The sequence below is a fragment of the Castanea sativa genome, chromosome 12, assembly GCF_040712315.1.
Source record: "Castanea sativa cultivar Marrone di Chiusa Pesio chromosome 12, ASM4071231v1".
NCBI classification, from domain to species: domain Eukaryota; kingdom Viridiplantae; phylum Streptophyta; class Magnoliopsida; order Fagales; family Fagaceae; genus Castanea; species Castanea sativa.
Window position 1 is genome coordinate 5,322,627 of NC_134024.1, and position 17,701 is coordinate 5,340,327.

At 33.6% G+C, this 17,701-nt stretch overlaps 2 protein-coding genes across 2 annotated transcripts; both read right to left on the minus strand.

Annotated features, from left to right (window-relative positions):
• Nucleotides 1–919: 919 nt before the first annotated feature.
• On the minus strand, nt 920–1,954 carry LOC142621055 (germin-like protein subfamily 1 member 14). Its single transcript, XM_075794372.1, has 2 exons — nt 1,777–1,954; nt 920–1,598 (listed from the first exon to the last, which is right to left on the minus strand). The coding sequence occupies exons 1-2, from the start codon at nt 1,907–1,909 to the stop codon at nt 1,048–1,050; spliced, it is 684 nt and encodes a 227-aa protein (XP_075650487.1). The 5' UTR covers nt 1,910–1,954; the 3' UTR covers nt 920–1,047.
• A 12,275-nt stretch (nt 1,955–14,229) lies between these two features.
• On the minus strand, nt 14,230–15,364 carry LOC142620974 (germin-like protein subfamily 1 member 14). Its single transcript, XM_075794295.1, has 2 exons — nt 15,176–15,364; nt 14,230–14,997 (listed from the first exon to the last, which is right to left on the minus strand). The coding sequence occupies exons 1-2, from the start codon at nt 15,306–15,308 to the stop codon at nt 14,450–14,452; spliced, it is 681 nt and encodes a 226-aa protein (XP_075650410.1). The 5' UTR covers nt 15,309–15,364; the 3' UTR covers nt 14,230–14,449.
• Nucleotides 15,365–17,701: the final 2,337 nt, after the last annotated feature.

Sequence of the window (17,701 nt, forward strand, 5' to 3'; positions counted from 1 at the left end):
ATTAAAATGGTTTAATGCCTAAGTTGAATATGATGAATGAACTTGTAGCTTACCCTTTATTTTTTTGTTAGCACTATGGACAAATTTCTTATAAGAAAATCACTTTTATTGTAAAATTTATCTTCTAAGCAAATTCATATTCACTTGAATAATCTTCTTTTAGATCTTAGGCTATGAGAAAAAATCTCATCTTTTCATCCTAATGATCGAGAGAAAATAAAAAGAGCATATTTACAAAGATGTTCTTGTCAAACTCTCAGCCATGATTTCCCTAAAAAAGAAATAAGTGGAGCATTGCATTGATTTAATCCTAATTAGTTTAAAGGATACAAAATGTTGGTTGGAACATATCATAAAAAAAGATGATGCATTTTGTTTATATTGTTACTTATTTAGGCAAGAAGTTGGTAATTGAAAGGGAAATTAGTAGTTTAATGATTACTTGGTTGTTTATATTGAAAAAGATGTGGCTGATAGCATTAATAATGAAGCTATTAGACAACAATTTCAAAATATGAAAATTTGTAGAAAGAAATTTTAAAACTTTATGTATATGCTACTGTTTTTTTATGTCAATATATTCAAGTTTTATTTTATTTAAATTTTGTTTAATTTAAATTTCTTAATGATCACCCTGAACAAAATTTCTGGAGTCGTCATTGCAAAGCTAGCTTGAGATACAACATATGACCTAAAAATGGATGTATTCAATTTATGTAACTGTGCTTGTTTTTTTGGTAGCCTTTTTTCATTTAACTGTAGTTGAGCTTCAGTCTAACTTAAATAAACTATAGCTTAATACATTATGCAATTTTTTTTCCTCTTTTTGAATTTAGTAAATAATGGTTTTACTGCTTAAATTAATAGAAAAATAGAAAAATGAGGAACAGTTACTTAACCCAACATTCTTTTATTATATCCCAAACCCTCTAAATTTAAAATGAGTTACATAAGCAATCGTTTTATTTTATTCTAGTTATGATTGCAAGGGGATAAACATAGCAAAATGACTAGTGCTTCAAGGCACTTACAAACATTTTTTTTTTTCTAATAATTGTCACCTCCAAATTCTTTCTGAAGCTCTTCAACCACATTTTTGTCGAGTTGAAAGGCCTTGGTGAGAACATCAGGATTAATTGGAGGATCGGATCCAAAGACAGCATCTGCTATTGTGATTACGCCTACATTTTGGCTGCTTAAACTAGAAATGGCAATTGCATTAGTTTTTCCCACGTTTAATTGGAAGTGAATGAGACCAATTGGAAAGACAAACACATCCCCCTTATTTAGAGTTTTGGTGAAGAGGCGATTCTCTGGGTTGGATGTTACAAAACCAACAAAGAGAGTACCCTCCACAACTACTAGAATTTCGGTGCCGCGAGGGTGAGTATGGGGCGGATTTTCTCCATATGGTGCAAAGTCGATTCGAGCCAGGGATATGCCAAGAGTATTGAGGCCTGGTAATGTGTCTACATTCACGGTAGTGACATTTGACCCAACTTTATTATCTGTGTTCCCAGCAATGTTCAATCCCTCGAAGAAGAAATCTTCAGCTTTGACAAGCTTTGGATCCTTGCAGAACTTTCCATTAACGAATACTGTATAAATGAATTTTTGTTATGGACACTTTAAATATAATGCCTAAGACTTTGATGCAGAAAATAGTAAGGCCAGGTAGCTAATAATATTTCTTCCATTAATATTCTGGTTAGTGTAGATTCTTCACATGAAAAAAATAATGAAACCACTTGAAAAAAGAAAAACAAATGTTCATACCAGCTGATTTGGAGTATTCAGAGTAGTCCTTAAGTGCAACACAGAAGTCCTGCAGGGGATCGGGGTCAGAGGCAGAGGAAAGAGAGAATGCCAAAGCGAAGAGGGCAACAGTTACAATGTAAGCTTTCCTCATATTTCAGGCTAACTCTATCTTCTGTTCTATATATTTTTGCTTCGCGTGAGGGATGAGAAATGTTGCATGGAAAGCATGTCTATTTATAGATAAGACACATTGAATAGGTCTATGGTTTTCCATACGTTATACGTAGACTTGTTCAGTCTTCCATTATTACCAATTTTCTTTTTGATTGGCAAATTATTCTTTAACTACTACCCCATGCCTTAAATTTTCAACAAATAAGACCAGTTCAATGAAAAAAATATTACAGTTCTATGTTACTACGGCACAACCAATCTTAACAACCGATAGATTGAATTAATAGGTCAAGCTCTGTCCAAAATTGATCAAGCTCTGAACTAATTGAACACATCATGTGTATTCAACTGATTGGATGTGTCTGTATTTCTTCAAGGGGTTGTTAATAAGTTAATATTTTGGTGGAAAGTTTTTGTGTGACTTTTGTGCTTTGTCTGCCTAAATCAAATAGAATAATTGATAATTACTATTGTAGAACCAATAATTAGATGGATTCAAAGCTAGGTACGAATGTGATAGTTGTGACTGCATTTCAAGAATATGTTGGATCGTATATGCCTGGGTTTCAAAATTCAGATGTTTATCTTAACTTCAGAGTGTAATCCATTAACTTTTGGATAGCGTCAAGTTGACAACATCAAGCTATCCAGTCTTCCCTACACCATGGAAGATAGTGTAATCCATTGACTTCAGTTCAGTTTGAGCTTATGGTCAGCTTTGTTATATTGCAAATCTGATTTAATGAAATTAACTCTGATTGTTAATGTGTTGATTACTCTCAACTTACACTATTTTTAATTCATATTATGCCAAAAAAGATAAAAGAAGAAAAAGATAAAAGATAAAGAAAGTGATAAATTTGGTTGGTCTTCCTAGCTTATTATTATTCATAGACAAAACTCAAATACAGCTTTTGAATGTGCTTAAATTATATCTATGTCTATAATCTATATTGACTAGTACACTATAAAATGTATTTTTTTAAAGGAAAATTAAATTAAATTCACTTATGTATTTGAATTTAATTAAAAAAATGTATTGCATTTAACTCAGAAATTAATATTCTTTAACCACTTCTATCTTTACTACTTTTCAACTCACATGACCAATACAAATTTGGAGTAGGCAATCTCATCATCGAAACTCATACAAGGTGCCTGCATTATAAATAAGCTATCCTTGATGCTAAAGCCACTCTATATTTTTATTACAATGAGTTAACAAATTGACATAACAATGAATGTAATTGATGGATTTCAATAACATAATAAACGATAACATATTTTTGTTTTGTTTTGTTTTGTTTGACATGAATTTATAAAGGTTATATAGTAAAATTTGAATTATCCCTGCTGTCTATCACTACTCACTTTGAAAAAAAAAAAAAAATTCTGTGCACTTGTGCTTACCATTGATTTCCTATTACTTTTTCTTTTTTTAACAATAAAAAAATAGTTAAAACTCTCAAGTTCAAAGCTCTTATATTCTCAAAGGGGCTACAATCTCCAATTTATGCCAGTAATTAAATTACTTGAACTTGATTTAATTAATAATTTTCAAAAAATGTGCAGTATTAACCATGTCAATTTCAGTATCAAATATTTAGTTTACAATCTGGTATTCAAGTTGGGAATTTAGTTTACAGTATTTTATAAAGTGTCTTAAAATTTTCATCCTTTTGAATAGAATTAGCTGCTGCTGCTGTAGTCTAAATGATGGTAACCTATGGTCTGAGTGTTTGATAGCCTGTAGATTTTATGTCATACTTTCAATGGATTAAGTTTTTGGTTTTAAATTTGAAGATTTATTTTATTGAGTTCTGTAATTGTGGCCGTCAAATTGAAGCTAGAACAAGTTCATGTAGATTTTATATCATACTAGTACTAGGTAAATATACCGTACCAGCCATTAAACTGGTACTAATACTCCTCCAAAATGTACCCAAAAAAATTCTAGGTTGTACCGGCTTATTTTAGCTATACCAGCTTGTATCTAATATATATATATTGAAAAAAACTATTCAAAAACATTTTATTTAATCTAATATATTGATTAATGTACTTAAGCTAATATACAGGCTTATAAAATATGTTGATTTTAAAATTTATGTTGATAAACATAAAAATTCATAAATTCATAATTACATAAATAATTCAAATATATATATATATATGTATATGTATATAAATATATAAATAGCAATAATCCTAAAACGGTACACCAATATCAATCAGTACTGAAATATTTCGTTTTCTTGACCAAACTGAGACAATCTTGGGCACGAAATTGACTCCCTTGGTTCATGTTCATCTACAATTTAATTATAATAGTGTTGCTCACAATTTACGTGAGTCAGTTAGCGATGGCCAAAGCTACCGGGGGGGGGGGGGGGGCATGTATAATTAAGGGTGGTCATAGGACCACCCTCAATTTTGAAAATAAATAAATAAATTTTATACTTAAAAAAAAATTCTAAATTAATATGGGTTGTTGACCACCCTGAAAGAAAAAAAAAACTTGAGCATCCTAAATAAAAAATTTCCCATTAAAAATAAATTTTCACTTCTAAAAAATTTTGGTCCATTGAAGATTGAACCAAAAAATTGCAAGAAATGTTATGTTCATAACATGTCCTCAACGCTTTTATAACAAATTCTAAGTGACAGGTTGTTACTAGTGAACAAAAAGACAATTTTAATGATATGTAAATTTAAACTAGTTGTTGGAAAATTAAGACCCCGGTTGATAGAATTAACAACTTTCAAACCCAAGTTATTAATTAGATTTATTATGAACAAACCTTATTAAAACAAACAAACATCAATATTATGTCAATATCATGCATAGCGGAATAATAAATAAGACAATTGGCAACTAGGATTTGTTATGAAAATATTGTGAACGTAGCATTTCTAAAAAATTGTCTAAACAAACAAATTAGCTTAAAAGCTCATATCAAATGTTTAATTGTGATATTTTAAATTGTGTTGTCAAAAGACATATTTTAAAATCGATATTTTTTGTTAGGTTCTAAGTACTTAGGAACTAATGTATTAGAACTCTAATATGTATTGTTGGCAAACCATGATCAAAACAGGTGTCTAATTATGTTTTGGACTTGCTCAAAGCATGTGATTTATGTAAAGTTAGAATCGAGTTAACTATAGAAGTTACTGTGCATTTCTGCCTGACTCAATCGATCGAGAATTAGACTCGACCGATCGAAAGTCGTGTAGATTATTTTTTTTGCAGATTTTCCAACTTAGCCCTAATCCCATATGACGTGTAGGGTTTTATGTTTTGCCCTAGGTATAAAAAGCAAACCCTAGTCACGTTTTTAAGGTTGCTCATATTGCTGTTTGTGTGAATCTTTTGTGAGATTAGAGAGGTGTTTGCCTTCACACAAGCTTAGGATTATCAAGAAGGAGATTGCTTCAAGAACTTGATGATCGTTCCGTTGCTACCATAAAAGCTTAAAGATACACAAGCGAGAGTGCTTGTACTTGCTGGAGAATCCAAGAAAGAAGGAGTTTATGGTCTCAGAGCTTGCACGTGGTCGTGTCAGTAAGTTCTACTGGTGGGTAGCAATAGGATGTTAGTGGTCTAAGTCTCTATTGTACACTTCGATTCTTTCATAGTGGATTCAAGTTTACCTTGAGGATAATTAGGTTAAATCCTCCCAGGTTTTTTACCAGTTTAGTTTTCCTAGGTCATCAAATCTTTGTGTTTTTATATTCCGCACTTTACATTGATATGATTATATGATTGTGTTAACCTAGATCTGGAATTTGGACTAAGTAATAACTTGGCTTGTTAAGTAGGTTAATTCAATTGTGGTTTAAGGGGTCTAAACAAACTCTACAAGTGGTATCAGAGTGAGTAGCTCTTATGTGTAGATCTTTCGATCTCTAAGCTGATCCTTGACCCTTGTTTTTCATGGATTCTTGGAATATCTTTTTGCATATATGCCAACTTGTTTACTTGTTGTTTTTGTCCCTTGTTACTTTCATTAAATCTTCCATTAAGCATCTTGATATAATTGTGTCTGACAATAATTATTTGTGTTACACTGCTTTAATCACCTTAAAGGCACGTGATTCTTGTCTCTGGTATTTGGATAGTGGTTGTTCTAGGCATATGACAGGAAATAAATTTTTATTCAAGACTCTCTTTGAAGGAAAGATTGGTACAATCACATTTGGTGATGGAAGCAAGTCTGTGATTAGTGGCATTGGAACCGTGGACATCCCAGGGCTGCCAGTTTTTGAAGATGTCTGGTATGTTGATGGGTTGAAAGCTAACTTACTCAGCATTAGTCAAATTTGTGATAATGGGTTGAATGTTCTTTTCGCCAAGTATGAGTGTGAGATACTCGATGGAGGAGGTGATTGTATGTGTATTGGTGTGAGAACAGCTGATAATTGTTATGGTATAACACCAAGTATAAGCAACAAATGTTTTAGTGCAATGATCAATCAAGTTGACTTATGACACCAACGGTTGGGACATGCAAGTCACAAACAATTAGAGAAGATTTCCAAGTGTGATGCAGTTATTGGTTTGCTCAAGTTTGAGAAGATTGAAAAATGCATATGTGGACCATGTCAGATGGGTAAACAAGTGAAGTCCAAACATCCGTTTGTAACTGATGTTCAAACTACCAGACCTTTAGAGCTATTACATATTGATCTCATGGGTTCGGCTAGAGTTCTGAGTTTGGGAGGAAAGAGGTATATCCTAGTGGTTGCAGATGACTATACTAGATATACATGGGTTGTGCTTTTGCAAGACAAGGCTGAGGCTCCAGAAAAAATGATTCATTTGTGTAAAAAATTGTAAGTTGAGAAAGGTACCGTGATAGCCAGAATCAGAAGTGATCATGGAAGAGAATTTGAAAATTCAAAACTGGCTACCTTTTGCAATGATCAAGGCACATATCAAGAGTTCTCTTCTCCCAAGACACCATAGCAGAATGGGATAGTGGAACGGAAGAATAGAGTTTTCCAAGAAATGGCACGTGTTATGTTACACAATAAGAAGATGCCTAAGTCCTTCTGGGGAGAAGCAGTCAACACTGCTTGCCATACAATCAATCAGGTGTATTTCAGACTTGATTCTAAGCAAACTCCCTATGAGCTCTGGAGAGGAAAGAAGCCCGTTGTCAAATATTTCAGAATTTTTGGTAATGATTGCTACATTCTGCGTGATAGAGAGAACCTAGAAAAGTTTGATACAAAGAGTGACAAGGGATACTTTCTAGGATACTCTTCCACTAGTAGAGCATACAGAGTGTACAATTTGAGAACTAAAACAGTCATGGAATCTTCAAATGTAGCGATCAATGATGAATTAAGTCCTGATAGCCTTTTAGAAAACACTACTCTAGTTCAAGAAAAGATCTTGGAAGCTGATGATTCACTACCTGATGATTATGTGGGGAAGCATACTGAGGAAGAGTTGTTGGTGCTAAATGATGCGGTCTCTGTACCATCAAGTTCAGAACCATCCATACCAGTGCATGATACCCAACCAATACAAAGTTAGCTTAGTCCTCCATCTAAACAGAAGGGTACCTCCACATCTCTGGTCAAAGGACCATCTTCTAGAGTGAAGTTAAATCATCCTGCCACAAATATTTTGGGTAGTCTGAATGATAACATGAGACTGAGATCCAAAGCTTTGAATGTCATTACTCACTCATGCTATTTGTCCCAATTTGAGCTAAAAAAGGTGGATGAAGCTCTTCAAGATGCTGATTGGGTTAATTCTATGCCTGAAGAATTTCATCAATTTGTTCGAAATGATGTATGGAAACTGGTTCCTAGACCAAAGGGAGTAAATGTCATTGGTACTAAGTGGATCTTTAAGAACAAGTCTGGTGAACATGGTACTGTTATCAAAAATAAATCAAGACTTGTTGCTCAAGGATACACATAAGTGGAAGGAATTGATTTTAATGAGACCTTTGCACCGGTAGCAAGATTGGAATCCATTCGGATACTTTTGGCCATGGCAAGTCATTTGAGCTTCAAGTTGTATCAAATGGATGTTAAGAGTGCTTTCCTGAATGGTATGTTGCAAGAAGAGGTATATGTTGAACAACCAAAGGGTTTTGTTGATCCTTACAGACTAAAAAATGTCTACAAGTTGAAGAGGGCTCTCAATGGCTTGAAACAAGCTCCAAGGGCTTAGTATGATAGGTTAACTACATATCTTACTGAGCATGGCTTTAAATGAGGATTTACAGATACTACTCTCTTCATTCGAAAGGATAAGAATTTTTTTTGTTGTAGCTCAAATTTATGTTGATGATATTGTTTTTGGTGCTACTAATGACTCTCTTGCTACATCTTTTGCAAATGAAATGAAGGCGATGTTTAAGATGAGTATGGTTGGTGAACTGAATTATTTTTTGGGATTGCAGGAAAGCAAAAAAATTCGAAAATTTACATCAACCAAGCAAAGTATGCTAGAAATCTAGTCAAGAGATTTGGACTTGACAAGGCTGCACATGCTAGAACACCAATGGCTGCAAATGCAAAACTACCCAATGATCCGTCAGGTGAGTCTGTTGATGTTACATTATACAAAAGAATGATTGGTTGTCTTTTGTATTTAACTGCTAGTCGGCCTGTTATTGCCTTTAGTGTTGGTGTTTGTTCTAGATTTCAATCTAATCCTAAAGTTTCACACTTGTGACTATGGATTGTTTTATAGCAAAGAGTCTAATCTATCTCTTGCTGGTTATTCTGATTCTGATTGGATAGGTAATGCTGATGACAGAAAAAGCACCACTAGTGGGTGTTTTTATGTAGGAGCTAATCTTGTGGCTTGGATGAGTAAGAAGAAAAATTTTGTGTCCCTGTCTACCGCAGAGGCAGAATATATTGCTGCCGGAAGTTGTTGTTCACAGCTTCTTTGGATGAAAAAGCTCTTGAATGATTATGGAATTTCTCAAGACACCATGGTTGTTTATTGTGATAATTCTAGTGCTATTGATATCTCTAAAAACCCTGTTCAACATTCTAAGACTAAGCACATAGAGATTCAGTATCACTTCATTAGGGATTTGGTTGAAAAGAAGATTGTTGTTCTTGAATATATTCCTACTGAACGTCAAAATGCTGACATTTTCACCACACCACTTGATGGAAGCAAGTTTGAAGCTCTTCGTCAAGTCATTGGTGTGATTTTGTGTCCCTAGGTTTTCTTAGCCTTCATGGTCCTTGTGCTTCATCGCTATACTCTTAGTGACCATTTTGTTTGTTTTGTCTCTTTGTTTTCTAGGATTTGCATTGCATAACATTCATGCATTCCATTCTAGGATGTTTTTGTTAATTTTCATTATATAAAAAAAAAGGGCCAAATGTGTTCTTGCATTTATTTTCTTGGTTTTTGAAAACAAGGTTGGTCAATTTATTTACACACAACTTGTCTATGTACTGTGTTTAGCTTGGATGAGCTTATTTCTTGCACTTTACTAGTTGAAGCTTTGAAGTGCATGTTGTGTGGGAAGATGTTTGTAGTCTCTGACTGCTTTGTCGTGATCTTGAAGTCATAAGTCTTTAACTGTCAGACTAGAACCTTTTGAGAAAGGCATAAATAACCATCTCACCACTGTTCACTAGCCAATCATGAACACCTTAGTGCATATCGTAAGATTTTGTGCTCGAGAAAGTGTAGCACATGCACAAAAAGAATATAAGGTGTAGCCTTGGGTTAATAGCTTAAAATTGGTGTGTACATTATTGGACTTAATGCAAAAATCAAATACATAAAATTGGTGTGTACATTATCCCGGCTTTTATTTAATAAGTTTTGAAAATCTTAAAATCTGTGTGTACATTATGAGGCAAACTTAAGAAACTTACATGATTACAAGCTTATGATCTAGAAGATGTGAGAGTTATATTATGTAACTCTTTAGGTGATAATCTCTTTTACATTCTCTATGATGAATTTTGAAGACTTTGTGGTTGATTTTTACTTACATATCATCTCACATGTTTCTCAAGCTTTTACTAGTTATACACACTACACAAGTTATTCTTTGCTAAACTTTGTACATGTTATTGTGTGTGTTTTTGGTCTGACCAACCAAGTTTGAAAATGTTTTGAGAATTTTGCAAAATCATTTTGATGCTTGAGAATTCAAGGAAAATGTTTGAAAATCTATATTTTTGGGAAACTGGGTTCAAAACTTGTGTTTTTGAAAAGTATTTCATCTCATACTCATGCATTTTATCCATACAATTCAATGCTTTAAGTAGTTTCTACATAAATATGTTTTATTTTTTCAAAAACTGAGTTTTCCAGAATTTCGACTAGTCGAACATGTTTTTCGATCGATCGAAATTGTGATTAAATTTTTTGGTTAGCCACTGTCTGTTTCAATCGGTGCTCGATTGGTTTTCGATCAATTGAAGCATTTTCGACCGATCGAATTTATTTTTGATCAATCAAAAATCGTATAGAGATTTTTTTAAAAGAGTCTTCTTTTCACGTGTTCATCCACTTTTCAAAAAGTTTTTCAACTTTTCTCTCTCTATACAAACCAGTCAAGGCTTCCATTAATTTTTTGTTGTTTTCCTCCATTCTTTTTGCAAGGTTTTTCTCTCCAAAGGCCGGTAAGACCTTTATACCATTCCTTTTGCATTTTATTTCATGGTACATGCATAAATTCATGCATTTTAAGGGATATTTTCGGATTAAGCAATTTTTGGGATATTTGATGATTCAAGCCTTATTGTCTGAAATTGATTGATGGGTTTTTGTCCTATAATGCTATTATCTTGATCCATAATGTTTAATTTGATCAATTTCGTATTTTATGAAGAATTGAAAATTTTGGGGCTTGTTTTGTTCCGAATTGGGGATTTTGTACAATTTGGGTTGGATTGATGAAATTGGCTTGTTGATTTGATGTAATTGATCATTATAAACTGTTTTCTACTTTGTGTGATGATCAATTGGTCAATTGAGTAAAATTTCTACAAATGTTTTTTGAAAATTTTAGAGTTTTTTTTAAACACTATGCTCAAGTCAATTTTGTGTTTCTCAATTTACAAATTTGAACTTATTTGTCACTGCATTAGAGCATGCATCATGACATTTATTTGTTCATGCATCATTTAGTTTTTTTTTTTTATGCTAACTTGCAGTCTACCCTTGTGTTTTGTTTTTGTTCTTTCTCTTGTGTCTCTGTTTCTTTCTCTAGCACCATTCCTAGGAAGACTAGAGCCAATAGGACATTCACCTCTACTTCTGTTCCTTCCTTTGAGAGAGATAGGTTCTTGAGTGAGAAGTACCGAGAGACTTTTGAGAATCTTAACACTAACATAAAGATTTGGGCTGAGCGTAGGGTTCTGTTAGATGAGATTGATCCTGCCATTAGGGCAAACTTTGAGCATAGAGGCTGGTTGTCTCTTTTGGATTTTGATGCACCTCCTCCAGCCATCTTGATTAGAGAGTTCTATTCGAACCTCTCTGTTCACTCCTATAATTCCGGCACTCTTGTGAGGAGTTGGATTCGTGGTGATGAGTATATCATTACTCCTTCAGCAATGGCTAATGCTCTTGGGGTACCTCTTATTCAACATCCTGTTTACCCCTATGATGTGTCTCCTCCCCTAGACGACATCATGTCCTACATCACCGGTACTTCTATCCGGTGGGGTTCTGATCCTCGGATCACTTCTATTGAGCTCGCTGAGTCTACCTATCTTATCTTTAGGATAGTGTGTCATTCCCCGTGGCCTATTTTGCATCTGCACACCATTCCTTTGGAGCGATGTGCATTTTTGTATGCTCTGGTTACAGATGCTCCTATTAGTTTTCCTCATCTGTTTCTTCGTCCTTTGAACGAAGTGTATAGGAGTTCCTCTACTGCTCATGCTCTCTTTCATCCTATTTTCATTCATAGGATTTTGTTGTTTTTAGGTTTGTTTGACTTCCCCGTGTCTGAGCCTGTCCATGTTATTGCTCCTATAAGTGCCATTTTCCTTAGGCAAAGGGCTGCTCAGATGAGAGAGCGCTCTAAACGCCCTCGAGCTAAGTCTTCTAGAACTGTTCCCCCTTCTTCTTCTACAGGTGTTCCTTCTGTTAGGGGAGTTTTATTGTTTCTTGTTTCACTGCTTATAAACTTATGATTATGAGTTATTCATTAATATCATTGATATTTGTCTATATTGTGTGTTTTTGTGAAATCAAGAATGTTATGTTTATTTACTTGTATTTTCCACACATACGTTTATGCGTTTTGTTTAGTGTTTCAGGAAATATACAGGTTGATTCAATTAAGCTGCTGTCTACACTTACAACTGATAGATAGTAGTTAAGATTGGATTTGTTCTAATGGGCATATTTTTGTAAAGGGCTTTTCTTTGTAAACTTTGAGCTTTTAGTTGTGTTTTGTCACGAATTGCCAAAGGTGGAGTTTGTTAGGTTCTAAGTACTAAGGAACTAATGTATTAGAACTCTAATATGTATTGTTGGCAAACCATGATCAAAACGGGTGTCTAGTTGTGTTTTGGACTTGCTCAAAGTATGTGATTTATGTAAAGTTGGAATTGAGTTAACTGCAGAAGTTACTGTGCATTTTTTCCTAACTTGATCGATCGAGAATTAGACTCGACCGATCGAAAGTCGTGCAGATTGTTTTTTCTACAGATTTTCCAACTCAGCTCTAAGCCCATATGACGTGTAAGGTTTTAAGTTTTGCCCTAGGTATAAAAGGCAAACCCTAGTCACGCTTTTAAAGTTGCTCATATTGCTGTTTGTGTGGATCTCTTGTGAGATCAGAGAGGTGCTTGCCTTCACACAAGCTTAGGATTATCAAGAAGGAGATTGCTTCAAGAACTTGATGATCATTCAGTTGCTGCCATAAGAGTTTAAAGATACACAAGCGGGAGTGCTTGTACTTGCTGGAGAATCCAAGAAAGAAGGAGTCTGTGGCCTCGGAGCTTGCACGTGGTCGTGTCAGTAAGTTCTACTAGTGGGTAGCAATAGGATGTTAGTGGTCTAAGTCTCTATTGTACACTTTAATTCTTTCATAGTGGATTCAGGTTTACCTTGAGGATAGTTAGGTTAAATCCTCCCCAGGTTTTTTACCGGTTTGGTTTTCCTAGGTCATCATATCTTGGTGTTTTTATATTCTGCACTTTACATTGATATGATTATATGATTGTGTTAACCTAGATCTGGAATTTGGACTAAGTAATAACTTGGCTTGTTGACTAGGTTAATTCAATTATGGTTTAAAGGGTCTAAACAAACTCTACATTTTTTATTATAAAATATGTATATTATCCAATAACTTGTTAGTTAGTGCTTGCTTAAGTCTTTAGCTGAATTTATTGGATTCATGTGATACATCTTGTACATACACATATGTACTAAAATAATACCTCAATACTTTATTGAACATGATTAATGTAACGGTTTAATGCCTAAGTTGAATATGATGAATGAACTTGTAGCTTACCATTTTTTTTTTGTTAGCACTATGGACAAATTTCTTATAAGGAAATCAACTTTAATGTAAAATTTATCTTCTAAGCAAATTCATATTCACTTGAATAATCTTCTTTTAGATTTTAGACTATGAGAAAAAGTCTCATCTTTTTATCCTAATGATTGAGAGAAAATATAAAGAGCATATTTACAAAGATGTTCTTGTGAAACTCTTAGCCATGATTTCTCTAAAAAAGAAATTAGTGGAGCATTGCATTGATTCCATCCTAATTATTTTAAATAATACAAAATATTAGTTGGAACATATCATAAAAAATGATGATGCATCTTATTTATATTGTTACATATTTAGGCAAGATGTTGGTAATTGAAAGGGAAATCAGTAGTTTAATGATTATTTTGGTTGTTTATATTGAAAAATATGTGGCTGGTAGCATTAATAATGAAGCTATCATACAACAATTTCAAAATATGAAAAAGTTGTAGAATGAAATTTTAAAACTTTATGTATATGCGACTATTTTTTATGTCAATATATTCAAGTTTTATTTTATTCAAATTTTGTTTAATTTAAATTTCTTAATGACCACCCTGAACAAAGCTAGCTTGGGATATAGCATATGAGCTGAAAATGGATGTATTCAATTTATGTAACTATGCCTGTCTTTTGGTAGCCTTTTTTCGGTAGCCTTTTTTCATTTAACTAAAGTTGAACTTCAATCTAACTTAAATAAACTATAGCTTAATACATTATGCAATTTTTTTTTAATTTAGTAAATAATGGTTTTACTGCATAAATTAATAGAAAAATAGAAAAATGAGTAGAAGTTACTTAACCCAACAATCTTTTATTACATCCCAAACCCTCTAAATTTAAAATGAATTACATAAAGTAACCCAACAATCTTTTATTACATCCCAAACCCTCTAAATTTAAAATGAATTACATAAGCAATTGTTTTATTTTATTCTATTTATGATTGCAAGGAGATAAACATAGCAAAATGACTAGTATGCTTCAATGCACTTGCAAATAATTTTTTTCTAATTGTCAACTCCAAATTCTTTCTGAAGCTCTTCAACCACATTTTTGTCGAGTTGGAAGGCCTTGGTGAGAACATAAGGATTAATGGGAGGATTGGATCCAAAGACAGCATCTGCTATTGTGATTACGCCTGCATTTTGGCTGCTTAAACCAGAAATGGCAATTGCATTAGTTTTTCCCACATTGAATTGGAAGTGAATGAGACCAACTGGAAAGACAAACACATCCCCCTTATTTAGAGTTTTGGTGAAGAGACGATTATCTGGGTTGGAAGTTACAAAACCAACGAAAAGAGTACCCTCCAAGACTACTAGAATTTCAGTGCCACGAGGGTGAGTATGGGGAGGATTTTCTCCATATGGGGCAAAGTCGATTCGAGCCAAGGATATGCCAAGAGTATTGAGGCCTGGTAATGTGTCTACATTCACGGTAGTGACGTTTGACCCAACTTTATTATCTGTGTTCCCAGCAATGTTCAACCCCTCGAAGAAGAAATCTTCAGCTTTGACAAGCTTTGGATCCTTGCAGAACTTTCCATTAACGAATACTGCATAAATGAAATTTTGTTATGGACACTTTAAAAAGAATGCCTAAGACTTCATTGCAGAAAATAGTAAGGCCAGGTAGCTAATAATATTTCTTCCATTAATTTTCTGGTTAGTGTAGATTCTTCACATGAAAAAAATAATGAAAAAACTTGAAAAAAGAAAAACAAAAGTTTGTACCGGCTGATTTGGAGTATTCAGAGTAGTCCTTAAGTGCAACACAGAAGTCCTGCAGGGGATTGGGGTCAGAGGCAGAGGCAAGAGAGAATGCCAAAGCGAAGAGGGCAACAGTTACAATGTAAGCTTTCCTCATATTTCAAGCTTACTCTTATCTTCTGTTCTATATATTTTTGTTTCGGATGAGGGATGAGAAATGTTGCATGGAAGGCATGTCTATTTATAGATAAGACGCATTAAATAGGTCTATGGTTTTCCATATGTGAATGATATATGGACTTGTTCAGTCTTCGATTATTAACAATTTTCTTTTTGATTGCCAAATTATTCTTTAACTACTACCCTGTGCCTTAAAGTTTCAACGAATAAGACCAGTTCAATGAGAAAATATTACAATTCTATGTTACTACGGCACAACCAATAGATTGAATTAGTATGTGTACTAAACCTGTACGTTGTTCTTACAATTTACTTCATCGCTCATCTCTGTTCACAATTGATCAAGCTCTGAACTAATTGAACACACCATGTCTCTGATTGGATGTGTTGGTATTTCAAGGAGTTGTTAATAACTTAATACGTCGGTGGAAAGTTTCTCTGTGGCTTTTGTTTGCCAAAATTAAATAGAATGGTTGATAAATACTATTGTAGAACCAATAATTAGATGGATTCAAAGCTTCTAGTGCATTAGGTAACTGATACAATCAACGTCCATATGAAGATAGTCTTTGTCCATGGGAAGAAACTTAACCTTTCAAATATGTTAGGTCCATATTTTTAGGTAGGAAAAATATGAACAACAGTAACAAGTTAGAACCCAGTTTTTCTAGTTTAGTGTATAAAGATTGGTATTGTAACAAAAAGACAACTAAACTTTTTATGTTGTTGCAACTAGACCTCTTCTTTGCAAATTTTTGATAATTAGGAGCAAAAAGAGGTTACATTGCATATGGAGTAATGGGGGTCATGCTAGTACAATGCCAAAGTCTATTTACAACATTGGCAATGAAAAACAAATATAGGGTAATATTTGCTACATTAGCAGAGTTTAATAGTTTATGACTTTATGTTCTAAAATAAAAGCACGAGCGCATAAGTGCATTTAACACAAAATTTAATTTTAGTGATTTATCATTACTGATAGTTAAGACAAACATACCCATATATATATATATATATATATATATATATATATATATATATATATATATATAAATGTTTGTCTTTTAAAAATCTATATATACAAATATAAAAACTTATAGAGATTCAAAATGCAAGTTCTCTGGTAAACTTGTTTCACTAGTGCACCATTATGAAAAATTTGTAATTAACTAATAGCACTAGTTTGTGACCAGATTGTTTAGGAACGAGTTACAGTGGTTGAACTGGGAAATCAAAGCTTTAATGGGCTAGGCCTCACCACAGAAAAATTACAGTCACATGACAGAAACAAGGGAACAAAAAACAATTTACCAATGGCACAATGAAATCAACTTAAGAAAAGTGAGTCATATCACCCCGAAAATGGAGTCACTCCCTGCAAGGGAGAATCCAATGGAGAGGTCAGAAAAAAAAAATGCCAAATATCTACAAACATAAAAGAATTCAAACATAGGCCAAGTATCTTGGGTATGTTTGTGGAACCATCCACTGAATGCCCTTTATGCATCACACATGGGCCTTGCTTCGGCTAAGATTCATACTTTACTGTACCATTGCTCGTGTAAATCGACACAAGTCTTGAGCAAAAAACCTTTGTCCACAGAAGCTCAGTATAACCATTCAAAACAAAAATTATTGTCCAACTATCAGACTCAAAAAATACTAGGGACAAGTTAACAACAAAACAACAAAACCTACATAATTCAAACCTAAGCATTTTATGGGGAATGAAGGAATTTAGATATTTATATGTGAATCTTAGTGTGCATTTGGGTTTAAATGAAAAAAGAAAATTATTTCACTAGCTTATTTTTGCTACTATTTATAGCCCCATTGCACTTTTTGGCATTATTTATGAGCCCCACTGTACTATTTCAACGAACTTTTACCTTTATCTATAGTATTTTCAGTAATAATTTTTCAGTTTCAACAAAATAAGCCATATCCAAATACACCCTTAGTTGGGAGAGTAGTACGGAGTGTGCCGGAATTAGTTACGGGCGCGTGAGAGAGGCATGTGGTGTGGGAATTGGGGAAGCATGACGGTTGAGTGGGTTGTTAAGAAGGTTCCTGAAAAAAAAAAAAAAAAAAAAAAATTCTTTGATTCAGTTAGTTATGGCGGGAATCCCCAAATTTGTGATTCAGGTTCGGGTTGGTTTAATCAGACTCATCGAACGGCTATTACTACAAGTCCATGGGTGCAATTATTCTCGGGCAATGCTACGGTTTTTTCCCCTACAATTCTTCCAATTTATCAAAAAATTCCTACGTTTCCAAACTTCCAATTATCAAAAAAGTGGTTTTCAAATCCTGGACTTCCCATAAATGAACAAAATACATTTGGCAGGTTAAATACAAACAAAAAGC

Coding starts and splice junctions, on each gene's coding strand:
- LOC142620974 (XM_075794295.1), bottom strand. CDS start 15,308: ATGAGGAAAGCTTACATTGTAACTGTTGCCCTCTTCGCTTTGGCATTC. Junction 14,998..15,175: donor TGAATACTCCAAATCAGCCG/GTACAAACTTTT, acceptor TCATTTATGCAG/TATTCGTTAATGGAAAGTTC.
- LOC142621055 (XM_075794372.1), bottom strand. CDS start 1,909: ATGAGGAAAGCTTACATTGTAACTGTTGCCCTCTTCGCTTTGGCATTC. Junction 1,599..1,776: donor TGAATACTCCAAATCAGCTG/GTATGAACATTT, acceptor TCATTTATACAG/TATTCGTTAATGGAAAGTTC.